The 27,241-nt window shown below is 44.9% G+C and overlaps 2 protein-coding genes and 1 long non-coding RNA gene across 5 annotated transcripts; 2 read left to right on the forward strand and 1 right to left on the reverse strand.

Annotated features, from left to right (window-relative positions):
* Positions 1-7,240: 7,240 nt before the first annotated feature.
* On the forward strand, positions 7,241-11,730 carry s1pr5b (sphingosine-1-phosphate receptor 5b). Its single transcript, XM_071473256.1, has 2 exons — positions 7,241-7,522; positions 8,843-11,730. Exon 2 carries the CDS (start codon positions 9,101-9,103, stop codon positions 10,328-10,330), a length of 1,230 nt encoding a protein of 409 aa, XP_071329357.1. The 5' UTR covers positions 7,241-7,522; positions 8,843-9,100; the 3' UTR covers positions 10,331-11,730.
* A 515-nt stretch (positions 11,731-12,245) lies between these two features.
* On the reverse strand, positions 12,246-14,231 carry LOC139615369 (uncharacterized). Its single transcript, XR_011687357.1, has 2 exons — positions 14,094-14,231; positions 12,246-13,981 (listed from the first exon to the last, which is right to left on the reverse strand). It is a non-coding gene; the product is annotated as an uncharacterized lncRNA (long non-coding RNA).
* A 180-nt stretch (positions 14,232-14,411) lies between these two features.
* keap1b (kelch-like ECH-associated protein 1b) lies at positions 14,412-25,742 on the forward strand. 3 transcript variants are annotated; one of them, XM_071473254.1, is made up of 8 exons: positions 14,432-14,528; positions 17,781-17,968; positions 18,169-19,471; positions 20,079-20,324; positions 21,876-22,552; positions 23,606-23,811; positions 24,213-24,389; positions 24,927-25,742. In XM_071473254.1, exons 3-8 carry the CDS (start codon positions 19,166-19,168, stop codon positions 25,190-25,192), a joined length of 1,878 nt encoding a protein of 625 aa, XP_071329355.1. In that variant the 5' UTR covers positions 14,432-14,528; positions 17,781-17,968; positions 18,169-19,165; the 3' UTR covers positions 25,193-25,742. The 3 variants fall into 3 exon arrangements, with proteins under 3 accessions (XP_071329354.1, XP_071329355.1, XP_071329356.1); XM_071473253.1 differs by lacking the exon at positions 17,781-17,968 and having other exon boundaries at positions 14,412-14,528; XM_071473255.1 differs by lacking the exons at positions 14,432-14,528; positions 17,781-17,968 and adding an exon at positions 17,979-17,997.
* The last annotated feature ends 1,499 nt before the right edge of the window (positions 25,743-27,241 follow it).

Here is a 27,241-nt window from a genome sequence, read left to right on the forward strand (position 1 = left end):
CTGCTCGTTCACCAAACTTCAGCAGTTATACGTGGCCCTTAGGGGCCTTAAGGGACTCATTTGGGACCAGTATGCTGCCCAGTCGCTCGTATAGTTGTGCTTCCGTAAACAACAAGGCCTATCAGTCACTGGGAAAACCAAAATACCCTCCCTCCTGAAAAGCACCCAAACACAACACCAAAATAAGACATGGAGCTGAGACTCACAGTGACCTGCTGATCTCTGCAGCCCCTCTGGTGCTGACTGGGTCTGACACACAACTATGTACAGACAAAACACTGAGTGTGGGATTTCAGCTGTACTATTCCCAACATTTCCCTGAAATAGTGTGAAAATAGTTATCAAACCTGCATCTGCATGTTCCAGCACATCACGAAAACTACGTTACACTCACGTTCATTGTAATATTCTGATGGAAAACACAGCATTTTTTGACGTCTTTCAGACACATTCCCCTGTAATTCATCCCAGCGTGTGTGATATCTTTGGACACTTTAGCATCTTGACTAGAATTTACAAGTTCTGTGGGTTTGAGGAAAACTCACCATAGAGCTGCCAAAGGGTTTGCGGGATGGATGAGTAAAATCCTCAGAGCCAGGATGTTTGGTTCAGGAAACAGGAACCTGAAACCCTCTGTGAGTCCCAGGATCAATCACTGCTTCATTTGAAACTTCTCTGCTGAGTTGATTCAATAACTGTAATTGTAACTGCACATTGCTGACAAACCAACTGTCAGAAAGCTGAAGCGAGGTAACCTGACCCCTTAAACGTTGGTGAAATGAAAACTGTTTAATCAGAAGAGAAGATTATTGAGACAGAGTAGAAGAGATGAGAAAGTGAGGGATGTTTGACTGGGAACTTTCTTCTGTCCCCGCTGGGTCTATTTCTGATTTCCTGAAGCATGAGGGCAAAGAGACGCGTTGTCTGAAAAACGAGGAGTCAAACATGGCTTCGGAAGAATTTAGCCCATTCCCAGGAGGTTATGTGTGTGTGTGTGTGTGTGTGTGTGTGTGTGTGTACATGCCCATACATGTAAGTACGTAGGCTGTTGTGATTATTCCACTGCTGCAATCACTCAAGGTGGAGCAGGGGAAACCCTGCAGTTCACATTTAGAACACTTCAGATTAAATTAAAATTCCCTTTGCTTTTCTTTCACTTTTCACCATGGAGCAAATTAGCTGGAGGCCAGCTGCTCTGTATCTGTGTACAGCCTGCCGCTGCACTCTTGATAGCCCATTTACTGAAGCCTGCACTGAACTTGTGAAACAGGACCCAGCTGCTGGTGTGTTTGTGACCTGACATCTAACTGCTGCAATGGAACAAGCGGCCCAGAAATGAGGTTTCTGGAGGAGGGGAGGTGGTAGCGGTGCAGAGAGACGAGTGACTGACACATAGATGTGGAGGCTCAGAAACCCAGGAAGACATTAAGTTTGTGCATTTGAATTTCTCTCAACCGCACTTAATTGGTTGCAGAGCTTGAATGACATCAGAGCGTTGACTTCCACTAACAGGCTTTCTGAAAGAGCTGCGGCGTTGTTCAAAACAAGGCTATCAGAGCCCATACATGAAGCTGTATACACAGGCCTATAGGGAACAGTTGTGTCCATTATGAGTTATTTAAATAAGAATTTCCCTTTTTCCCATGACATTTATCTCAATCTGTTGTCATCTCAGGCGTCTGTTGGCGAGGGTTCACATGTGACAGATATTACAGGCAGAGCTGAAGGTTGAATATGTTCTGCTGCTCTGATAAAACTTCCCATCGTAAAACTGAACAAGCCAGAAAAATGATTTATGGATAACAGCACATATCAGAGGGCAGGATGCCAAATGGTTCAAAAACACAGCTCAGATCTAAGAGACATCTTTAGTCTGTTGATGAATCCTGCAGCTTTGATTCTAGCCAGGATGTGATGTTGCACTGTCTTCAATTAACTTATTTGTGTGTGATTGTGTGTGAAGATTTACACTTTACAAGTTGTGCCAAACATTGTGTTAACAGGACTGAAGTGAGAATCAAACTGTTACACAAAAACCAATCAGCAACTCTCTCTCCTCTCGTACGAGGCTGAAAACGTCCTGCATCATTCAGACATCGGAGAGGTGCTGCTCCTCTCATCACTCACTAAAGTAAAGCAGCATTCCCACAACGTCCAACTACTCTCTTCAGTGAACACTTTATATTTGACCTATAACCTGGTTCAAACCTGCTTTTTTATGTTCCTCACCACTTTGAACTGACTGAAGCACCAATGAGAACAAGTCCAAGAACCATTAATGTGAGGGGTTAACTGCTCAGCTGAGGTCAGCAGTTCTTTGAGTGGTACAGTCTTTATGTCTAAACACTGGAAGAAATAAAAAAAGGAGAAACCAGCCTTCATTTGAAATCACTCCCAGTCACGCTAACCTTACCATGGGGTTAACTCTGCCTGAGCCTCTCTCTTTGTAAAACACCTCCTCAATGCAAACAAAGGGAGAGTTACTGAGAAAGAAAGTGAGTAGAGGTCAAAAGTAGAAAATGAGAAGGGAGACTAAAAGAAAAAAAAAGGTTTCAGGCCTGAGCTTGTCTCGTGCCCGTCTCCTCACTCTCACCTTATCAGCCTCTTGGCTGCACGTTTTTACAAATTATTCCGGGACGCAGAAACTGGGAGATCTGGCATTCATTTACATTCTTACTGGTTGGTGCTTTTCTTCTCTCTTTTTCATTTCGAGAAGACGGAGTGAGATGGAATTTCAAGGGGCCAAAAAGAAACAGAGCAGGACTCGTTCGAGCAACAGAATCCCTGAGTGAGCGTCCCGCTGGGATCCGTGAGGCTGCCGTGTGGTTGTAATGTCTTTGTCCGCCCATCTCCTCTGATTACCATCATGTCCCCGGAGGGTGTTCATGTGTGTTTGCAGAGATGTGTATGAATGTTCCTGCAAAAGTATAATCCCACTGCAGTTATCATATAATATGAGGAAACAGTATAATGTTGTAACTTTAATATGAAAATTCATATGAATGATATTTGCTTTAAGTTGTGGGTGCAGTTGTGTGTGTATGTTGGATAAAGTTAAATCTCTTAATTGATTTTTTTTTGGCCTTTGGTGGCACAAGAACAATCTGTTGTGACATATTAGCACCTAAAGTTCATATAGTTAATGTGTAAGTAAATAGTTGTGTATTGACCTGACACGAAGCAGCATCAGTTCATTCAGAGCTGTGGGTCCTATATTTCCTCTGCTTTCAGCTGTTTAATTGATGGAAACATCCTCCAGTCTTCACCTTTGTGCATCTGCTGTTTGGAGCTGAGCAGGATTAACAGAGAGACACGGTGAACCAACACAGTAACGATGAAAAACCATAAAACCAAAACAATGAGCTGAAAAACACTAAAGCCATGACACTGGGGGAGACTACAGAGAATGATGATAATTATCTGTTGGTATTTGAATAATGATGTGTTGATTTGTGCAGCTTTAAAGGAAGAAAGTACCTGGAGAACTGAACAAATTTGGTCCAATAATAACTGACATCCCTTTTCTCCATGAGAGAAAAACATTTCTGTATCTTCTACAGCATCTCAGGGAAAATGGACAGAAAATTCTAATTTATCATGATTTCTCTGTGAAGTTGACTTGGATGTGATTTTTTTATTTTGGAGGTAAAATTATCAGTAGTTGTAGTTTGGGTTGAAGTTAAAGATCTGGCAGAGCAGTGTCCTTTCATGGGACGTGTTTACTGAATATAAGTGTGAAAGTTTGTGCCAAGTCTCTAACTGGCTGCCCAACCGCCCCCAGGAACAAAGCCTTGAGTGGGGGGAGGGGTTAATTCTGCCATCGCAGGAAAGAACACATAATCTTGAGGGTTGATTGAGATGGCTGCAGCCCTGAGGAGCCGAGAAGGGGGCTCAGTATCACACACTAAACCAAGAAAATTCTCAATCTGGATCTCATTAACTCTGCAGTCTGCCAATGTTGGAGTGAACACATCCAGACTCACCCAACAAAGCTTCGACACTGAGACGCAGCCAGGCCAAAAGAAATAGACCAGCTCACCAACAGAGAGCTCAGTGACCTGAACCCCCCCGACAGCAGAGGGTGGAAACCACTGGATGAAAACTGCAGGCGGGTTCAGATGTCTGCCGTCTGCAGAGATACACAGAAAACACATGTACATACAGCACATACAAGGTACTTCCATATATGCTTGAACACACACACAGGGATCGGTGGTTTCTCTTTGTCAGAGGTGTTATCTGCTGTTATCACTGTAATTGGAGCAATAAGGCTCATTTCCTGCGAGAAAGGATCTTAATTGTGACGACTCGTTGCTCTTCGCCACATCCCCCAGCAACCCCACCCCCCCACGTGCACCCCCCACCCTCCCTCAACTTTCACTCTGAACTCCTTCCTCAGCTCATCCCTCCCTCTGAAGCCTCCGTGCCCTGCGAACACTTCAAAGGAACACAGATCCTCGTAAATGGCCCCTGAGCCGACCCCCAGACCGCAGCAAGTCGGCTGCAAAATCCAAACAAACAATGCACTGATGAGCGGGTTGGACTGTCTTAGGTCATGCAACACAACCCCCTGGGCCCATCGAGTGACTGGATACTGGAAAGTAAACACCACGCTTCACTGAGACTGTGTGGAAATAAAGAAGTAAAAGAGGAGAAGGACAATCTGCTGCTGTGTGACAGAGAAAAAGACAAAAAAGAGAAAGAGATAAAAATGCCAGCAGTGAGGAATGTTTTCTTATCGTCGCAGAGCTGGTCTGGCTGGTCTGATTTTTGGGACTTATCAGTGGGTTAGGACTGAGCACTGAGTGGTGATAGATTGCAGGAGGGGCAGCGGTGCGATAGCCTCAGTTTGACCCCAGGCTGAAGTGTTTATGTGATGAGGAAGAGGAGTGGAGAGGACTTGGCAAGAGAGAAGCCTTTAGATGGTGTTTTAAAGCCCAATATGCCACATTCATATCACAAAACCTCAACCCTTATGAATGTCTGACAGGCAAAAGTTGGAGCTGTGAAATAACGTCTGTGTAGTTTTATTGCAGTGAGAGGAAGTTTGGGTCAGGTTCATGTGCAGGCCAAAATTCACCTTCAAAAAGCGAAATACACACCACGATGCCATACATGTCTCCAACTCTCTAACTGCGGGTGGTCCTGATTTCTGAGCCTCTCTGCTGGCAGCGTGCACCTACGTCTGACAACCATGTCTCTACACACAGGCTGCAAAACATCAAGGATGTAAAAATATAAACGCTACAGCTAAAACTTGTAGCCACCAGCGCTGCCAGCTCACAGAGGCCATCATAACAACACTGCTGTGGTAGAATCAAATATACACCCCTCATGCACCACATACAGGTCCTGATGGTCACATAACTGGTCCATCAAGGTCAACATTACATCCACACCCAAGAGGAGCCAGCTCAGCTGAAAGAAGTCAGCGTCACAGCGGCGTGTGTGGCCAAAAACATACGTTAAGAATAGCAGACAGGGAAATCCTGCAGAGTGTTTCCAGTGTAGAAAGTGGAGCCTGAAAAAGACAGAAACATGATGATAATGAGTCAACTGGGCCAAAATCAAGAAAACTGTGATAAAGAAAGAACCAGGAACAAGGAAACAGACACAAATGATGAAGATGAGGAGATGACAGAGGACAGAGCTCGTCCTCTCTGAGGCTTTGATGTGCAGCAGGATATGACTGTTTAATGAGCTCCTGAAAGGGTTCGCCTCCGACACACAGCAGCCGGAGTGTAACGGTCACACACACTCACACAAAGATGCAGTAGAGAAAAGGTCACTCACCAAAGATACACACACACACGTGCAGACACACACATTCATGTAGGTGCACACACACACATACAATAGTAATTACTAAACACAACACATTAAGTAGCGCTGCAGCCTTCTGGCTTCACAGTGACACACCTAGACAGTGATGGGAGAAGTTCATGTTTTTATTTCAGCCACCGGCTCGAACTGACCAAGCTGCCCTGTTTCATCAGCCGGCTCTGGGTATCTGAGCTGTTGACTCGATGTGGGCCAGTAAGTCAACGGTCACACTTGACCGACATTATCAGGGGCCTAGAAAGAGGCACTTGACCCTGTCAGACTCAAACATAAATTTTGATGAGGAAAATTTGAGGCAGTGAGAGACACAGTAAAATGTAGAGGAGGAGGAGGAGGAGAAAACAAAGACTCAGACACAGACAAACACAAAGGAGCCACAGGATTCTGCAGCTGAACCAGGTAATCCCACAACAAACAGGTTTATCTGAAAGAGGTTGTGTTTGAATATACACCCTCACTGCAGTGTAATGTATCGGAGCAGCAGCCGGATGAAGAGCAGGATTTCCAACTGCCAAAAAACTGTGGGTGAGGAAGCTTGTTTGAAAGACCTACATACCAGAATAATAGAAGCATATTACAGCAAAAGCAGAGTCGCAGCTGTTTCAGATGTGTTCAAGGGACAGCGAGTTCATGTGTTCCTGCATGTACTACAGTATTGTGTGTAAAGTATGAACATGCGGGACGGCACTGCACTGGCTTTGAAGCATACAACAAACCAATAAAGGTTTTATTTGAGGCTGTTGCAGCATCCGTCTCCCCTGCTCTGTTTTGTCCTGATAAAAACTTTTGCAGGCCTGCAGGGGAGGGTTGCATGTCGCAGCACGCTGTAATCTCCCTGGAAATTGGGATGTCATCATTACTACCTAGACCATGTGAATCAGATTCACTTCACTTCCCCGGCTGCATAAGTAGGGGTTGTACAACAGATAATCGTGGGAGCAATAAATCTGAACATCAGGAACTCTAGAAACACAAAAGCTCAGTGTCCACATTTCACTTGGCTCAGTTTGGAGTTTGGTTAGTTGATACTGCACCGTTTCTTTTCAAAACTGGTTCTTCCAGCAGAATGGCAGCAAAGTTTGCTGAACTTTCATTTCTTTTAGGAGGTTGGAAAGTGCCAGTGTTTATTTAAAACACCTGGAAATTAATTCTCGTAAATTTTGGGGAAAATTTGAGGAGGCTCATGTCAAGCAAACGTAAGTGTTTTCTCCAGGTGTCATGATGTTATCAATGTACCAGGAACAGAGACGACTTCCTGATTATATCAGGAGGGTTCAGTTTACACCACACATTTGTGTTTGCCTATAGATCGGTGACACAGCCTGAACATTGAAATGAGGCTGTTTGGTCAGAGCCACTGAGCCGCTGCCATCCTGATGTAATGATATAGATCTGAAGAACATCCAGCGTGCAGCCAGCAGACACGTTTCTGCTGCAGCTGTGTGTGCATGCACTCAAATGTCTGTTAATGTATGCGTGTGTGTGAGAGAGAGAGAGAGGGAAAGAGAGAGAGAGAGGGAGAGAGAGAGAGAGAGAGCTAAGACCAACCCCCTTTCTAAGGTCTCTTCACTCCCTCTGCCCTGTCAGTTTGACTGTGAGTCACTTGGAGCTCGTGTTTGGATTCTCCTCACTGAAAAGCAGATGCAGCTCAGGATAAGAGTGATGCTACAACAATTTCAAGGTAATTTCTTTGTCATTCCCATGTCAGATGCAATATGTGATAGATGTTGTTATTATTGGCATTATTGGTTTCAGGTATTTTTCATGCAGTTGAATCTGTGTCATGTTTATATAGAACTGAAGCTTTGGAGAAAAGTAATGATTATAGAGTTTTAGTGGTTTGTGTTTCAATATATCTGTTCCTTTATGAAACCATTTACACCTGTGGAAAAGAAGCAAATTCACAGAATTATTTTTCTTTGTAAATATATAAAGAAAAATCTAGTCATTATTCTCAGTGCAAATATTGATGGATTCAATTTTAACATACAGTGTGTCTTCTGTCTCAGTCTAATCACATCTCTTCATGGATAATTTGACACTGAAACACCAGTTCTCATTCATCTCCATTCATATTTTTATCCAATCTGAACTTCTCTGCACTCTGTGCTCAGATGTTTGTGCCAACATGGACAAGTTACATTTATTTTCTAAAGTCTTGGCAAGAGATTGAATAGGTTCAAGTCTCCAGACCATTTGTTAAATGTTAACACATGACTCAAGAAGCGAGAGAAACATTCCCGCGGAGACTCAGAGGAATGCAGCCCTAATCACCCCTGATTGTTTTCAACATTAACGTGTGAGCTAAAACAATTCAACCACAACCGTTAGTGTATTTATGAGTATGGTTTGCCAGTGCCATAAACTCTGGATGTGCTGTTTCTGTTTAGGAGGTTTTAAGTGTATTTGCATGTGCGGGTCACTTCAGACTCGCCTCATCTACACTGTGAAAGTGGAACGGTGATGCTGGAGGGAAAAGCAGCTACATGTGAGCCAAATGAAGTGCACATGTTGTGATGGTTGTCGTCTAACAACCTTACACGGACTGACGTACACTTTAAACACAACTGGACAGACTAAATGTTTGTTTGACATTACAACGATCCCTCTGCCCATTTGGCCTTTAGCATCACATCCTGCTCTACAAACACAAACAGCAGTTTTCACTCAGCCTGCTCTGTTTTAAAGGACGTCACAAGTTTTATATCATCACAGTTTATACTCAAATGTCACAGGAATGTCTGGTAACATTATACTACGAGACCTCGATGGTTTCATTTTCAGTAATCACATCACCAGCCCACACTTTTCTTCTCTGTGAGGTGAATTCATGAATTCTGACCCATTACCTTTTAGCTAAATGACTTGTACGTTATTGTAATATAACTATATAGTCATAAACTCTCTAAAATGTATAGGTGTTCATTCATTTATTGTAATGAAAGAATGTGATGTTTTCAAGTTAATCTCTAAGGATCTGAATGTTCATGTCTCTCTGCAGAGTCTGGCCCCTCTAACCAGGACAAACAGAGCTCAACAGCACCGTCCTCTGGCAACAAGGAGAACATCTAGGGCCTCTGGTGGATAACACTCAGTCAGCTTCATGTAATCCCTCCTTTTATTGAAGGACCTCAGGCTTTTTTGTATCTTTTTGGTTCATGGACTAATTCTTCACAGCTCCTACTGCCAAAAGCATGTCAACAAAAATGACTTCATAGCCACTGACTGGAGGCAGAACAGAAGAAAAGCAACGTAAAGCATGGAGGGTTCCAGTTCTGCTCATGCAGGGACTTTGCCCTCCACATCCATTTTCCCCACCTCCCCTACCCCCTCCTCTCCTGGGTATTTGCAGTTCTTCTGGAAGTACCAGGACAATTCTGTCATTGTGGAACATTACAACTATACTGGCAAGCTGCAGAAAGACCGCTACCGTGAGGGACTCAAACCTGAGGGCATTGCATTCCTGGTGGTGTGTCTCCTCATCGTCCTGGAGAACGCTGTGGTTCTCATCGCCATTTGGAGGAACAAGAAGTTCCACCTGCCTATGTATTACTTGCTGGGTAACCTGACTCTATCTGACCTGCTGGCTGGGATTACCTACATGGCCAACATTATCATGTCCGGACCCAATACTTTGAAACTGACACCACTGCTGTGGTTCCTCAGGGAGGGAGGGGTCTTCATCACTCTGGCTGCCTCTATCATCAGCCTGCTGGCCATTGCAATTGAACGCCATGTTACTATGGTAACTATGAGGCCATACCAGGGGGCAAAGCGGGGACGGATGTTGGCACTGATTGGTGCAAGTTGGGCCCTGGCGGGCTTTTTGGGGGTCCTACCAATTCTGGGATGGAACTGCATCCACAGACTGGACCAGTGTTCAACAGTGCTCCCACTTTATGCCAAGAGCTACATCCTCTGCTGCGTATCTGTGTTCAGCGCCGTGCTCCTGGCCATCGTGGTCCTTTATACCAGAGTTTTCCGTATTGTCCGCACCAACACACAGCGCCAGCGGCTGGGCCTGTCGGGCAGCATGAGGAAAGGCTTAGCGAGGAAGTCGCAGAAGTACATCGCCCTCCTCAAGACAGTCACCATTGTGCTGGGCGTCTTCATTGCCTGTTGGCTGCCCCTCTTCCTCCTCCTCCTTCTGGATTTTTTCTGCCCAACCCGCAGCTGCCGCCTGCTCTACAAGGCAGATTACTTCCTGGGAGTGGCCATGGTCAACTCACTCCTCAACCCCATCATCTACACTCTCACCAGTAAAGAGATGAGGAGGGCCATTCTGAGGCTGCTCTGTCAGCCGTGCCTGATGACCACAGACGGTCAAGTAAAGAAGATTGGGATGCCGTTCCTGGAGTGCAGCTTCAGTAAGACCGAGGTGGCCTCTCAGAAGTTAGAGGGGGGCGTGGAGACGACCGTTTCCTCTGGGAATGTCGTCACCACCCCATCTCCAGTTAAAGCTCTTTACCCCAAACTCTTCAAGTCGTAAGGACATTGACTGACAGGTTGAGTTCATAAATGTACGAATGTGTTTCCCACTTAACAGAGGAAATGCAGACCATGACTAACGTCTATAGAGGGGAAGCAGTTCTGGTTTCTACCCAAATATAAAGTACAGCCAGAAACAGATATTACAGAGGCGCAAGAGAATCACATTTAGACAAATGTCTCACGCTGCCAAGTCAAAGTGGTGCCGGTTAAGTAAAACAACCACATCCACTAACTTCACTGTGACATGATTACAGAACAAAAGGAAATGAGGATGTTCTTCAAATGTGAACAAGCAAACAAACTTTTATATGAGTATAATGCAAGTGATGACTCGCCTTAACTAATTTGCACTGAAATATCATGATGAATGGAGCATCACATTTTCCTGTGGCTCTGTAGCTTGTGTCGAAGGATGTTCCTGTAAACCCAAAGAGTTTCATGACTGAAACAGTGTAAATTGTGTGATGTTGATCTGCTGGGTTAATGGTGAACGAGTGTGACTTTCTTTTCCACTTTTTGCAATTTCTTATCAACGTGCCTTAAACACATCACAGACACCATCATGTTCTAGATTTGATATGATAAAATCATAGAGCTAGACATGTCTGTGTGCACGCCGCAGGGAGAGAGAAACGCGACAGGAAAGAGAGAGGTATCACTCACCCTCCACTGTTCATACAAAGGCCACTGAGTGGAGAATGTGGTGGTATAGATGCAAAATTAAATCCCCAAGTGATTTGAAATGACGGATGGTTGGTGTTCTGTTGAAATGTCAGACTGGCTTCTGCAGGAAACTTCTAAAGCAACCAAAAACAACAAAATGTCACCATGTTGCTGACTGACAGATGTAACAATACTTTCCGTCTGTTTCAACATGCTGACGTGGTTCAACTCTGACTGAAACAAAATCAGCTGCGATCACCTGTAGGAACAGGTCCAATAAATGATTTCATGAAATTTATATTTAACTTGCAGATAAAGTTGTAGATGCAATTACTTGTCATCATCCAGCTGCATCGAGAGATTTAAGGACAAGAATGTGCCTGCACTTATAAGCTAAATCATGCAGTTATTCCAATACATCCCTTCACTATTCATCATGTTCACAGAGTATTTCTGGTTACAGTTTAAGGTACTGCATTTTTCTTATTATGACATGAGTTTGACATCAGTCTTTTCATACAGATGCTTTTTTAGTGTAGTCTTCCAGACCTTAATTGATGGATGAGACAGTCTGCTTTTTTTGTACTGTAAATCATGTAGTGAACTTTTGTATTTCTGACGACTTTTTATACTGTCTAGGGGCTTTTGTAAATTATGTCTATTTTGTAACAAGAAAGAGCTAGCAAACTTTATCTTTTTTTTCATAAAAGAAATAAAATGTTTTTTTTGAATGACTCCAAAGAGTTTGGGGTTTTTTGTCATTGTGTGCACACTGAAATTCATGAAAACATTCATGAATGCACATGTGTGTGTAATTTCTTTTTGTGTATCTGAGGTTGTGTGAATGGAAGTGGAATGGAAACAGTTCTTGAAGAAGCACCACAGGAAGTCAGCCCCCTTGTCTCACATCTGGTAATGGCATTGGCCTACATACAGTGTTCTTCTAGAAGCTCTGCATGAGGACGGCCACACAATGCAGCTTTTATTCAGACGCTGAACGCTTCATTTTTCTGTTTCCTTATTCTGTCAACCTGTGGGTAGAATTGGCCATCGCCTCACTCTGACCTGCTGTCCACACTTGTCATGGCCGAGACTGAGAATGTACATTTGCAGCTGGCTTTAATGTTGGTTCCCAGGGAACTGTACCTTCTGTAGACAGGACAAACTCAACAGGCTGTTAATTCAACTAAACTCTGTGTATTTCTCTGCGTTACCCACGGCTTAGAGAAACACTGTACAACACTGTGTGGTGTAGTTCAAGAGAAATATTGTGTGGGTTTTATTTGGCACCTTAGCTCATACAATTATGAAACACTGCTTTGGGATATGATTATTAGCTATAAATGCCACAAATGGAAAGACTCACAAATGTGAAACGACATCTTGATCTGCTTTGTAACTGTAAATGCGGGAACTTTGCCTCTGCCCTAAAATAATACCACTCTAAACATGCATATAGTGTTGCTGGGCAATTATTTATAGCTTATGCAACTACATATGTGCAGTAGCCTATTTAGGCACATAAACTAACTTTTCACACCTCTCAGAGGAAGCTGATCGTGTGCAAGCACGCATCTATTCGCCTCGAAGCAGAGTCCCCTGGTAGCAAACAGGCAGCCTGACAAACTAAAGGGTTGTCTCACTTTAGATTTAACCCTCGGTGACCCAAAGACATACCTACAATAACTGGTACCACATGGCACTGGGACACCGTTCATTAGATTTTTTTGGGTGCAGATGTTCTTCCAGATGTTGGCTGTATCCACCAGCACTGTGCCTGCTGACAGAGGTTACCGGCTCAGGGAATCATTCCTGTCCTCAAACTTCCTTCCTGCTGCTGAAATCATACAACAAACTGGACAGGGAGAAGTCATCAGTCATTTGTCACGATCATTGAGGACGATCCCACGGTTTGTATTACAGAGGCACAGATGCTGCACTGCTCCTTGCTCCACACCCACCACAGCTTTGGCTTGGGTGAGATAGGTAAGATAGAGAACATGTTACAGTACATGTAAGTAAATCACAAAACCGGCCTTAGATCTGTATACAAGTGGAACTTCAACTGCCCCCCTCCCCCGAGGCATGAGAGACGGTGTGATACTTGTCATACCTGTGGTGTATTAATGAACTAATTCCTCTGTCTGTAACTTTACAGAGTAAGGGCAGAGTCACTCTGGGAAATTATAAGTGGAAGATGATTCAGGGCTTGTCACATCATATCAATGATTCATCATGACTGTTGATGTTTTACATCTATTTCATTTAGCCCGAGGAAGCAGACATGGAAGCACAGCATAAATTATTTGATGTAATCAACTGTGAATCTGGCTATAGGGCATCAAAGCTGAAATATTTTTGCACTATACAATTACTGGCAGCTCATATCCAAGCGATTAATACTCATTCATTTGACAACTAGAGGCACTCCTGCCAAGGTCAGTGTCAAACAACATGGACCAGACTTCAGAGAAAAAAGCATCTGTTTCACAATAAATGATCTGGATCTGCTCCAAAATGTAAAGGTTTCTTCCCGGGCCCCATCTTTCCATCGAGTTCGGTACAAGTCGGTTCAGTATTTTTTTTCAAAATCCTGCTGACGAATAGACAGACGCAGGTGAAGAGGTGAAGGTAACAAGGCCCTCTGACAGGTGGGAGCCACGGCCGGACTCTGGCGCCACCCTGTGGCCGCCGACCGCAACAGGGCGCCGCGTTGACCTGGATTACGTATTTCTAAGGGAAACTTCGTGTTGTGTCAGCACCTGGCCGAGTCCTGCCGAGCCCCGGGGCCGGCTCAGGGGAGGGGAGCCCGACAGGTGAGCCGCACACCGCCGCACTCACCGGGGCCTTATATTCATGTCCGAGGGCCACCGCGGTTCATCTGAATTAACAGCAGCGCTGCAGGAATCACCACCTGTTCACGTGGCTTTAGAGCATTTAGAGCACTGAACTGAGTCTGTCCCCTTTAGTCTGGGATCAACTGCTTCTGTCGGTGCTTCTGTCTGTCGGTGCTTCTGTCTGTCGGTGCATCTGTCGGTGCTTCTGTCGGTGCTTCTGTCTGTCGGTGCACCTGTCGGTGCTTCTGTCTGTCGGTGCACCTGTCGGTGCTTCTGTCGGTGCTTCTGTCTGTCGGTGCTTCTGTCTGTCGGTGCATCTGTCGGTGCTTCTGTCTGTCGGTGCTTCTGTCTGTCGGTGCATCTGTCGGTGCTTCTGTCTGTCGGTGCTTCTGTCTGTCGGTGAATCTGTCGGTGCTTCTGCGGTCCGAGGCGGACCGGTGATGTTGAAGCTGCAGTTCGTGGCTCTTCGCCAACTATCGGCCTTGTTTTTCCTTCACTCTGAGGGCTCCTTCACAATAAGAGCCCCCTGCCTCGGGACGCATGTCGCTGCCGTTGCTTGTCAGCGCGGGGGCTCTTATTGTGAAGGCGGGCAGGGGCCGGGACAATGCTTAGTCACGGTGAGTTACCGCTTTCCCCGCTCCCTGCGCGGCGCACAGCTCGGCGGCGGACCGCGATGGAGGACCTCCGCTAGACTCCGTGAGTTTGTCTAATTACAGATTTCAGCAGCCGGTGGTTGTTAAGGCAGACTGAAATGTGCGGAGCCGTGGAGGCGCGGCGGGGGGAGAGAGGTGTTTGGGGCCCGCTTCGTTAGCATCCGGCCGCTCGGCCGCCTGTCGTTAGCCCGCTCCCGAAGCGTTTCTCTCGGTGTTTGTCGAGTCCCCTTCTGCCGAACCTCACCGTGGATGTGTCATAAGACCTTTTACAGCTCTTGTGATACACCCACGCACCTCACACGGTGTAGTGAGCCTGCTTCACCTGTGCCGCCCTTGTTCTCGGCTCCTGCCGGAGCTCCGGCTTGTTTTGGCCGAAACAAGCGCAGCACGGACGCGCAGTGATCGACGCGGGTCGCTCTGTGAGAAAGCTCCGAGCTTAGGTAGGTGGCGCGGAAATATAACTCCACCTGGGCTTATGTAAGGACCGGGTCCCCTCTGGGTCATGTTTTGGTACATCCAGTTCCTCTGTTTGCTCGGTGAAGTTCAGGATGAGTCACGGAGGAAGCTCTGCCAAATGCCCCAGAACATGTCCACGCTGCGGGCTCCGCTCCCGGCTCGTCCCGCTCCGGAGCCGCGGCTCGCTCCCGCCGCTGGTGGTCTCCTGCGAGGTGGAGCTGTCATTAACTCAAAGTTTGAGTCACCCAGTTATTGTGCAACCCCTGCTGAACGGCATCCAAGCTCTGCAGGCCTGCACGGTTCCCAAACTGAGGTGCCGGCTCTATCAGGGGTCCTTGGAGGTGTCAGAGGGTCCTCGGTGCTGAGAACTGAGTTCAGTCCCATATTATCCACACACACACTGATACACACACACTGTGATACACACACACTGTGATACACACACACTGTGATACACACTGATACACACACACTGTGATACACACACACTGTGATACACACACTGTGATACACACACACTGTGATACACACTGATACACACACTGTGATACACACTGTGATACACACACTGTGATACACACACTGTGACACACACTGTGATACACACACTGTGATACACACACTGTGATACACACACTGTGATACACACACACTGATACACACACTGTGATACACACACACTGTGATACACACTGATACACACACTGTGATACACACACTGTGACACACACTGTGACACACACTGTGATACACACACTGTGATACACACACTGATACACACACTGATACACACACTGTGATACACACACACTGTGATACACACTGATACACACACTGTGATACACACACACTGATACACACACTGTGATACACACACACTGTGATACACACTCTCTCAGACACACACACTGTGAGTGTGTGTGTGGATAATATGTACATAATATACACACACACTGTGATACACACACTGATACACACACTGATACACACACACTGATACACACACTGTGATACACACACACTGTGATACACACTCTCTCAGACACACACTGATACACACACTGTGATACACACTCTCTCAGACACACACACTGTGAGTGTGTGTGTGGATAATATGTACATAATATACACACACACTGTGAGAGTGTGTGATTTGCTGTCTTCCTCTGTTCTGTGTCATTCTTGTCAACATGGCTGTGATAATGTGAGCTGAACGTCAGGGCTGTTGGGTTTTAGGGAATTGTGAGGCACTTTTATTAATAGAGGAAGTTCCCCTGCAGAGATATCGATAATGAAAGTTATTGTTAAATGCAGCAGTAAATGTTTATGAAAAGTCACGATTTCCTGGAGCTCAGGAAGAGAGAGTCACTTTGCTGTCATCACACACACAAAGCAGCACTTTTACTTGAAAATCAGTTAAACAGTTAATTGGTTTTCAAAATAGACAAATTATGTGTTGATGGATAAATCAGCTCTAATGGAGTTATATTCAACAGCAGATATCTTCTTCTTTGGTAACTTTGAATAAAAGAGGAATCACTGAATGTTTTAATTCCATAGATATCAGTTAGCTAACGGCTAACGTTCACCACAGGAAGTTCTGCTGCGCCACTGGCAAACACTGTTTTACAGCAGTGAAGAAAAATAGATTTGTGGGAAAAGTGACGTTTCATGCAGGTGTGAAACCATAAAGTTTATTAATAAATTATGTGGTATCAGATCGGTGAATTAAGTTTTTTTTTTTATAGTATTAGAGGTATTTCCAATATTGGTATCAATACCAGAACAACTGTTTGTCAGAGATTTGCTGCAGGAACCAGCTGAGACTCTGGGACTCTGTTTGTCAGCAGACAGCTTGTGTCCATCTCTGAGGCCAGTTGGGCAATATGTTCTCCTGGGAAACAGTTCTACCCAGAAACCTGGAGGGAGACAAGCGGAGCAGTAAATCAGACTCGTGGTGTGTTTCATATTACAGAAGAGTCTAACTGTTGGCTGACTGGCTGCACTCATGGAGCTCCTGATGTCCACTGACATGCTCCCATCTTCTGATCAAATAAAAATGCCTCCACGTAACAGGTATTTTGTTTCCTCGTCTTCACTGAATTCACAGGAACCAATGGGAAGCATGAGGCCGACCTGAGCACAGCGTCCTCTTATCACCACCTCAGGTTAACGATTGCTGTGTGCACCACCTGTGGGTGCTCGGTTATGTAACTCCGGAGGAACATAGGACGTTGTTGCTGAGTAACTCTGACTCTTCCTGATTAGATGTCAGACTATTAGAGGCTGTTACCGTAAGAGTCAGTTCATGTTCTAAAAAGAAGAAGTTGCACTGGCACTGAACTAGAGATGTGTTCATTTAGCAGAATCCCTCCCGGTTATTTTAATGGTGTGTAACAACATATTCCCAGGAGCAGTATTCATTTCCAAACTTGTCTGCACAGCTGTCTCCTGCTCAGTTTATCGTCCACTGCAAAGGTTTCTCCCTGTAAAATTAGGCCTGGATGCAGATTGAAAGATGATGTTTGTTGGTTAAGTTGTTAGAGGCTTGTGTTGATTCTTTTGCATGTGTCTGTTGTTAGTGAGAATTGGGGATGTTGCGCAAACCGTTCCCTCTGTTCCAGCTCCGGTCTGGACTGGTCACAGGACAGAGTATAACCACTCAGTCATGTCGGTCAGTTAAATTCAAGTCTAATTTGAGTCACCACACCGTCCTTCAAAATGGGCATTACTCCCTCCCTGTTCTTGATCTGCTCACTTCCATTTACGTCCACATTTACCCATTTTCTGCTCCTGTCCTTTAGTAGAGCAACGCTCATAAATTTCCTTCTGGGTTTAGATGTTTCAAGTTCGTCAAGCTTCTCTTCACACTTTGAGGAAAAAGAGATTGAATCATCGTCTTATCAGGAACAGATTTTTGTTTCAGCCATCAGGACTAAAAATAGCATAAGCATCATGACGAGGAGGAAACCTTGACCTCAGTGCACTGAACCAGGAAGAATAGACCATGGGTGTGAGAAGCATGATGTAAGATAGCACACAGTGGATAATCTTTAGTAAGTTTAGTAAATTAAACTTTAGTAATTAGTAGATATGTGCACAGATTTACACAGTGACCTGATTTATAAACTGCATGTTAAAAGCTGTTTCAGTGCCTTTATTCAGTTGTGTAACCAGTGTATATACATATTCACTCCCCCCCTCTCTCTCTCTCTCTCTCCCCCCAGTTGTCAGCTGAGCCTACAGCTTCCTAGTAAACACAGCAGTGCAAACAAATTCCTGAGCTGGGAAACCTCGAGGAAGCCGTCTCTGGAGAAAGCCACTGAACCCCCCCTCTCATTCCCAAAGGCTCCATGTCACCCTTATGAAACTTCTGGCACTCAAGCTTCTTTTTTTTCCTTTCAGTCGACAGCGCGTGCCTCATCTACAGTTTGTGACTTTGCAGCTCTCAGCAGAAGCGTAGCACTGAAGGCAGATTTAATTATGACCTCTATAAAATGAAGTCGTGAATCAGACTTTGTCTTTCCGCTCCAGACAAATCAGTTTGCAGGACAGATCTGCCCCAGCTGTGAATCTTGCAAATGTTAATCTTCAAATATGTTTCTGTCTGATCTAAATTGTTTAATTGAAGACATTTGAGCACTTTAAATAAATTTGGTGACAAAAAAGATGATTCCTTAGAGAAGAGCCTGATGTTGTAATGGACTGTTTTTATTGTCAGGATTGATTGACAGGTTTCTGTCGACACCCCCGACAGTAGAAGTTAAAACACGTCTGTCAACACACAGTTGAACTGGAAGAGATTCCTTTCTGTCTTCTTCCACTTGTTCAGTTCTTACTGTCACAAAAATATTCTTGAACTCGACCCGCCCCCCCCCCCCGCCCAGACAAAACTTAGAGCACTCCTCAGCTCAAAGACACTGATTATGTTGGAACCACAGCACGTTACAGTGCACCCAGCCGTGACTGGCGGCTCACTCAGGAGTCTTCAGTGATGCCGTAATGAGCAGTTTGTCTGGACTGGAGCACTGATCAGAGCGAGGGAATCCTCATGTCCACATGAACCAGATTTAAACGTGAACTCTTCCACACAGACAGGAATCAGGCGTCGCCACGAGAGCTGCTCTTTTATTTTACCCATGCCTGCATGTGGTGCGAGGATGCCCCATAACAGTGTGTGCTGTTCTTGAGAAAGAGACCAAGGAGGAGGAGAAAGGGTAGGAAATGACAGAGTGCCTGACAGAATGCAAAGCGCTGGTGACTCCGTCCACGCGCAACGGCCACCGGGTCTTCAGCTACACGCTAGAGAGCCACACGGCGGCCGCCTTCACCATCATGAACGAGCTGCGTCTGGAGCGCCAGCTGTGCGACGTCACGCTGCGTGTGCGCTACAAAGACCTGGAGGCGGTGGACTTTGTGGCTCACAAGGTGGTGCTGGCCTCCTCGTCCCCGGTCTTTAGAGCCATGTTCACCAACGGGCTGAAGGAGTGTGGGATGGAGCTGGTGCCCATCGAGGGGATTCACCCCCGGGTGAGTCGCCTGGGTCTGATCTCACAGACTGTTGCACTCATCACTCATCATGATTCAGGGTCTCATCACAGTAAAGGTGGAGTTATGACTCTAACACTAATATACCAATCAATCATCTTTAAACATCATAATCATAATAAATTCCTTTCATGTTTGTTTTGATCGGCAGAATTTCCACTGTTTTCTAACACAGAACTGGATTTAGTTTCTTACAGTTCTGAGTTTCCATGTCAGGATTGTTTTATGGAAAATGTTAGAATGAAAAAACAAGCTCAGTGTGATTGACACAAGTTGCACGTTTGATCTCACCTCAGTGACAGTGCACACAGTGAACAGCACAATGGGACTTGGCAGCGTGCACTCAGTTTGACCTCTCCTACTTAACCTGGATGTTTACTGAGCTCACATAGCTGCACACATGGACACAGTATCTGCCACTTGTTAGCTTATGAGGCGCCAATCCAAACTTTCCTGGGAGAAATGAAAAGGTCCTTAAATAGAGCATTATTCTCCGTCCTTTTCTCTCCCACTAACTTTCTCTTCCATCCTTCTCCCTTTCACTCTGCTGCCACCTTGCTCCAATCCTTTGTCCTCTCCACTCTTGCAGGTCATGGACAGGTTGATAGAGTTTGCCTACACAGCCAGCATCTCTGTGGGCGAGAAGTGTGTGATCCATGTGATGAACGGCGCTGTCATGTACCAGATAGACAGCGTGGTGAAGGCCTGCTGCGACTTCTTGGTCCAGCAGCTCGACCCCAGCAACGCCATCGGCATCGCCAGCTTCGCTGAGCAGATTGGCTGCACAGAGCTCCACCAGAAGGCCCGAGAATACATCTACATGAACTTCAGCCAGGTGAAGATCAGCCAGGATTTCTGACAAGTTCCACTGTTTGTCTGAAATCATTTTAGTAATCATCCTTTTTTTTTTAGGTTAATTTTTTTTGCCTTAATTAGTCGACAGTGTGGAAACAGACAGGAAATGTGTGGAGAGTTTGACAACAGAGGTACCAACAGGGAAACGCTGCGATTCTGTGCTGTGCACCTGAACATGATGTGGCCCAGATGGCTCTGCACTGAGACGACTGGAGGCACAAGATTCAGATGAAACTTGGCTGGATGCCTGTGGTTGTGAACAGACATGTTTCAGTCACATTGTTCCAGGTTCACATTAATGTGAGAGCTGCTCCTTCTCCAGTGGAACTGCCTCCTGACAGCTGATCAGTTGTCCATACATTTAATGATTGATCAGCTTTGGTTGCGTATTTTTTTCTGGCCAGTCAGAAAACAATCACTGTTGAGGGCAGAGACCTGCTCCTTTAAAAAGTCTTAGCAGCAGCTGAAGTAATTCTCCTCTGATCTAAAGGTGATATGAAATAATCAATTTTATTTTTACGACCAGAGCAGTGATACATTATAAATGTTCCTCACAGCTCGTAACTGAAAACAGAAACTGAGCTTCACTATTTATAGTTGTGTTTGTACCAGTGTAAATGGTGTGAGTAAAGACTGTTTCACTTGTTCCACTGCGGTTTCTGCTGCCTGGCATTTTCACTTCAGACCTGCTCACAGTGGTTCAAGAATGCAAGTGAGTCACAAAGAGGTGTGGGTTTACGTGTGGTTAGAGCATACCTGACTGTGACAGTGCAATGCAACAAAGAAACAAAAACTCAATATTGATTATTGATACGTTGATGAGTGTCGACAGGCAGCGGGTCTCTGAGATTGATCAGTGGATCAGTGTCATGTCTTTTGAATAAATGAGTGAAATCTGGGATTTTTTATTCTTGAAAACTATTTTTTTTTCAGTTATGTTTGATCCACATATGTCCCTGGAAGACTGGGACTTCCTGGGTAGTTAATCAATGAGACTGATCTTCTTCCTGCTTTGTCTCACATTTGACCAGAGGGTCACAGAGAGCTGTGAATTATTGTTGGCAGGAGGTGGATTTGTTTTCCAGTCACACTTGTGTTAAACATAATACAACTGAAGTGATTAGTTGATTGATCTGTTAGTTGATGGACAGAAGCAGGTTCCAGCGGCTCAGCTCAGGATTTGCTGCTGTAATTTGTCTGAGGCTGAAAATCTTCAAGTTTTGGTCTGAACAGACAAAACAAACTATCTGAGACGTGATCTTGGTCTTCAGATGATAATGATGATGATGATGATATTACAGCCCAAATAATCATTTGATCAATTGAGAAAATGATGATTAGGTGAAGTGATAGTAAAATAATCTTTAGATGTAGTAGGTTCAGTCTTCATGGTCGTTTAAATTCCTCTTTTTTTAATTAACCACCACCAGATATTATCAGGACTAACCCTCTTATGTTTGATTGATCAGAGCTCAGTATTTGTGCTGTGAGAACACTGAGTGAAGGATTTTGTTCCTGCTGCTGCCTCCAGGTGGCGACCCAGGAGGAGTTCTTCAACCTGTCTCACTGTCAGCTCGTCACCCTCATCAGCCGCGATGAGCTGAACGTGCGCTGCGAGTCCGAAGTCTTCCAGGCCTGTGTGGCCTGGGTGCGTTACGACCGGGAGAACCGGCGACCGTACGTCCAGGCCTTACTGCAGGCTGTCCGCTGCCATTCCCTCACCCCCAACTTCCTGCAGGCCCAGCTCCAGTCTCTGGACTGGGATCCCCAGTGTAAAGACTACCTGGCCCAGATCTTCCAGGACCTCACCCTCCACAAGCCCACCAAAGTAATTTCCTGCCGGACTCCCAAGGTGCCGCAGCTCATCTACACAGCAGGGGGTTATTTCCGTCAGTCTCTCAGCTACCTGGAGGCCTATAATCCCTGTACAGGAGGCTGGCTCCGGCTAGCTGACCTGCAGGTACCCCGCAGCGGCCTGGCAGCCTGCGTGATTAGCGGCCTTTTCTACGCTGTCGGTGGAAGGAACAACGCGCCTGATGGCAACATGGACTCGAATGCTCTGGACTGCTACAACCCCATGAACAACTGCTGGGTGCCGTGTGCACCGATGAGCGTGCCCAGGAACCGAATCGGAGTTGGTGTCATCGATGGCATGATATATGCCGTGGGTGGATCACACGGGTGCATCCATCACAACAGTGTGGAAAGGTAAGTGAGCGTGGCTCCTGTTATTTTATATTTGTTATTATCTTCAGTTACTCCCCTGAACAGACCAAATCCAGTCCTGGATTTATCCTGTGTTGCCTCTGGGGCCTCAGCCTGCTTCACTGTTGTTAATGATCAATGATCATTCAACTAGAAACAGCTGTTTCTGCTTTTATTTGTGCCAGGTTGTTTCTAAAAGTTGTTGATTTAAAATAACTGTCGATGTGTCTGTTTCTGTGGTTTTCCTTATTGCACTGATCCAGTATTCAGCAGTAGGATATATGACTTACAGTAAAGCCCATACTCTGGTCAGGTAAGTTCCTGGAAAATGATTGGTTCGGTTTTGTTCCACTTCCTTTAATCTATTTTTAATTCACACAAGCTTCAATGAGGAAGTTCAAATCTGCTGGAAAACATTTTTGTTGTTGAATAATCAGTTAATGATGTAATGTTTAAAATCAGAGGTGGCAAAGGTTGAATTGAACTCTGAGGCGTCGTTCTCACTGTTGTTTGTTTGTTCAGCTTCTTCTCGACAGTCGACCTGGACCATCAACCAGTAACATACATTTTAGTGAAGAATAAGATGTTCAGCACCAGGACAGTCAACAAGCATCTTTACATCTTCTCCTTGCTGTGTTGTCATGACTCAAACCAGACAGACCTTTGACACAAACCGTCAGGTCGTCTGTAAAACAGTGAATTATGTAAATGATCTTAATTCAAGGTGGAAAATTTACCCAGACTCTGGTTTTAGTTTTCAGATGACGCAGACAAACAGCAAATATTAACCAGGCAAACCACAGTGAGTGAAAAAGGAACGTGCCCAACCTGTCTGAATGCCCCTGCACTGACTCACTGCACACACACACACACACACACACACACACACACACACACACACACACACACACACACACACACACGAGTCTGTGCTGCACAGCTCACTTCCTTTGAACCTTGGGGTGCGTTCTAATAAAACAATAGTTTAGACTGATCACTCTCGTCCTCAGACAAACTGGGAAATAAAGACTGATTTGTGTTGGTTCTTCTCTGCAGGTATGACCCAGAAAGGGACCAGTGGCAGCTGGTTGCCCCCATGTTGACGCGGCGTATCGGTGTAGGTGTGGCGGTCATCAACCGGCTGCTTTACGCTGTGGGGGGGTTTGATGGGGCCAACCGGCTCAGCTCCTGTGAGTCCTACAACCCAGAGAGGGACGAGTGGAAAACCATGGCCCCCATGAACACTGTCCGCTCTGGAGCTGGTAAGAAGAAAGTGTCTCCACAGTTTACGTGGTTCTGGAGGATGTGTTTCTGAATAGGATCAGATCAGAAAGAGGATTTAAACTGAGTAATTAGGACAAATGTCAAGCATCACCAAAATGTCACTGGTTTGATTCCCACCAGTTGCTGCATGTCAGAGCCTCAGATCTTATTATCACAGCTCAACATGAATCTGTTACTGAGTCAGAAGCTTGTGTGTAGTTTGTGCACAGGTGGAGCCGCAGCACTGACTCAGCTTTACCTTTATTGCATTTCTGTTTGACCATGACAGCGTCATTCCAAAGACGCTGGTACAGCACGAAGGTTGATCTCTTACTGTACCAAAACAGAAACTAATCTTAAACCCTTGAATAAATGTAACCTTTGACCTGTATTTCTTCAGGTGTGTGTGCTCTGGGGAATCACATCTTTGTGATGGGCGGCTATGATGGCACCAACCAGCTGAACACGGTGGAGCGATACGATGTGGAAACTGATACGTGGAGCTTTGCTGCCTCCATGAGGCACCGGCGCAGCGCGCTGGGAGTCACTGCATTACACGGACGCATCTATGTATTGGGTGAGTTGTGGTGTAACTAGAAACTAAACCCTGAGAATCTACTCTGGTATCTACTGAGAGTAAGGGTAAACTACAGTAAAATAAAAGAAAGGTTTCTCTGCAGTTACTGTACAGTTCAGCTGCAAGGACATGTTAGACTCTGTTAGATTGACCACATTTGTTTTGGACACTGTGACCAACTAATGTTGATCCAACTAACACTGTATATTTAATAAAGACATTCTTATTTATTCATTTTTGTTTGTGAGTGTTAATGTTGTGTCGGTGAGTTGGCAGCAACAGCCTGAGGTATTATGTGCTTTTCTGTTTGCACACTAACTGTGGAAGAGTGTGTTAACACACTGTGTGCACAGGAGCCTCTGTTGTGTTTTATTTTTTTGCTGGGTTATTGAGAATCAAGGGATTTGACAGTATTGTTACTGACTTCTAAAATTCTGGTGACATCTCCACACACAGCGGCGCCATTGTTCACACCCGTGGTTGACAAGTCGGAGTGAGGAAGGTGTAAACCTAAAAACTGTCCATGTCATGTTACAGGAGGTTACGATGGCAACACTTTCCTGGACAGCGTGGAGTGTTACGACCCAGAGAAGGACACCTGGTCGGAGGTGACACACATGACGTCAGGGCGGAGTGGCGTGGGCGTGGCCGTCACCATGGAGCCCTGTCAGAAAGAACTGCCTCCCTGTCAAAAGTCTGAAAGGGAGAGTGGTGCAGCATCTCCGGCGTATCAGTCGACCACCCCCAGTTTCTGCTCTCACCACAACCAGAGGCACAGCGGGCCTTTCAGCAAAGGCACCTGAAGCTCATCACGAGACCCTGACACACACACACACACACACACACACACACACACACACACACACACACACACAGACACAGACACAGACACAGACGAGCGCCCTGAAACTCAACTGTCTTCCCAAATCAAAAGAAGGACCCTCACAGCTGATGAGAGACAGAAGTGAGCTGAAGCTCCACATGCTGCCTCACCGGTTCTACATATTACACTTGATGTGAATTTAAAAAAAAAAAAGAGTAACACTTTATTTTGAAAGTGCAGTGTTGATACTCGTCTATAAGTTGACAAAAAAAATCTGTTTCCAAGACCTGAAATTTGATCAATTTGTTTGTGGTGAATTGTGTTTCACCAAATCCGACATGGACCTCAGTCCATCTGAGTTCACATCTGGCATTTGAAGTCCTCAGTCGGACCATCATCTCCCAGGGGTGAGCCATGGGAGGAAAGGGCTGCAGACTAAACAGGGCCATTTATGGGCTCATCAGGGGAAAAGCTGTAAAAGTTTAATCTGAGGGGAGGGGAAAAAAAATCAAATGATCCCTATATATATATATATATATATATATATATATATATATATATATATATATATATATATATATATATATATATATATATATATATATATATATATATATATATATATATATATATATATAAAGACAAAAAAGTAGCATCTGTCAGTCAGAGTGGGCAGTGGAGTTCAAAGTGCCATTACGATGCCCGTGGGCATCACTGTCATCAGTATATTGTCTCTAGGTGCTTGTGTTGGAAAGGCACAGACAGTCACTGTGTGTTGAGTAGAAACTGTAGAAGTCGACCCAGACAGCCACAAGATGAAGCTGATACCAGACAAACGGCCTCATGCAAGAAGATTTGAAACCTCTGCTCCTTCTGAGCTTATTCACATGTTCTCTCCTGCCACCTCTTCATGAGGAGGCACATCTGTGTGATTTGATCATGAGCATGATCAGTGCACCCGAGTCAGTTACAAGAATATTTGCTCGGCAAAATATCACAGTAAAATACAACAGAAATCACCATTAAAGTGCTCATGAGTTTCCTGTACAGGACAATAAATCTAGTGGTTCTTGCATGAGGCCCAAAGTCTCAAATTCAAGTGTTGGTACAGGAGAAACGGGACCTTACAGAAACTGCATAGTAACTAATGCGTCCTTTCACTAATAGCCACTGGTAGATTGATAAAATGTGAACTGTTTGGAAATGGGTGTTAGAAAAACAGTGAGGCTTGTCTGTGTAGCTGGTATGCTGAGTGCCAAGAGGACGGAGATGTGTTGTGATTGTGTTTAGAGGAAACTGTAGCATTTAAAACTTGGATTCAAACATCTCACAGAATGTGTTTTATAAAAACACTAATTACTGACACAGTGGAGAACCTCTACCTGCAGGTGACTCTTTGGTTTTCACATCCACCAGACCTCAGAAACAGAAGTGACCATGTTTGTGCATTAGTGTTCAAATATTGTATGCTAATGACAAAAACTTGCTTAAAGAAGTGTATTTGTAACAGCAATTTAAGCTACAAAGGTTTTTAAGTGATGTTTTGTACATTGATATTCTTCTTGTACAGAATTTCAGAGCTCACTTTTTTATTTATTTGTTCAGATCCTTTTGGTTTTCTTGTTCCTCTAAACTGACATCAGCTTTGTATTGAATTGGACCCTGGTGTTGTGTTTTTGAATAACTCGCATGCATTGTAACTGAGTAGGAATGCCTGTTAATGCTAATTTTGGATGTTTGTAAAAAAAAAAAAAAAAAAAAATGGCTTCACTTTGAAAGGGACTTCTTTTCCTGTCCGTCAGTAGTTGGAATGGAAATTAGAATATTTAAGGTCTGCTTTGTACATTTTTTTCCAGCAAAAAAAATCCCTGTACAATAATACATTGTAAAGTAAAATATATGTTTATTGTACCGTTGTAGTCGTGTGATTTGTTAGTTTTGATCTGCAGAAATCTTCTGGTATTTACATTCCTCCTCCAACCAGAGGAAAATCTGTCTTGATGTGAAGCGTTGAGCTGATGCAGCAGCA

The sequence above is a fragment of the Trachinotus anak genome, unplaced genomic scaffold (assembly GCF_046630095.1).
Source record: "Trachinotus anak isolate AG129_WGS33_773 ecotype Australia unplaced genomic scaffold, CSIRO_AGI_Tana_v1 ptg000049l, whole genome shotgun sequence".
In the NCBI taxonomy this organism is placed as follows: Eukaryota; Metazoa; Chordata; class Actinopteri; order Carangiformes; family Carangidae; genus Trachinotus; species Trachinotus anak.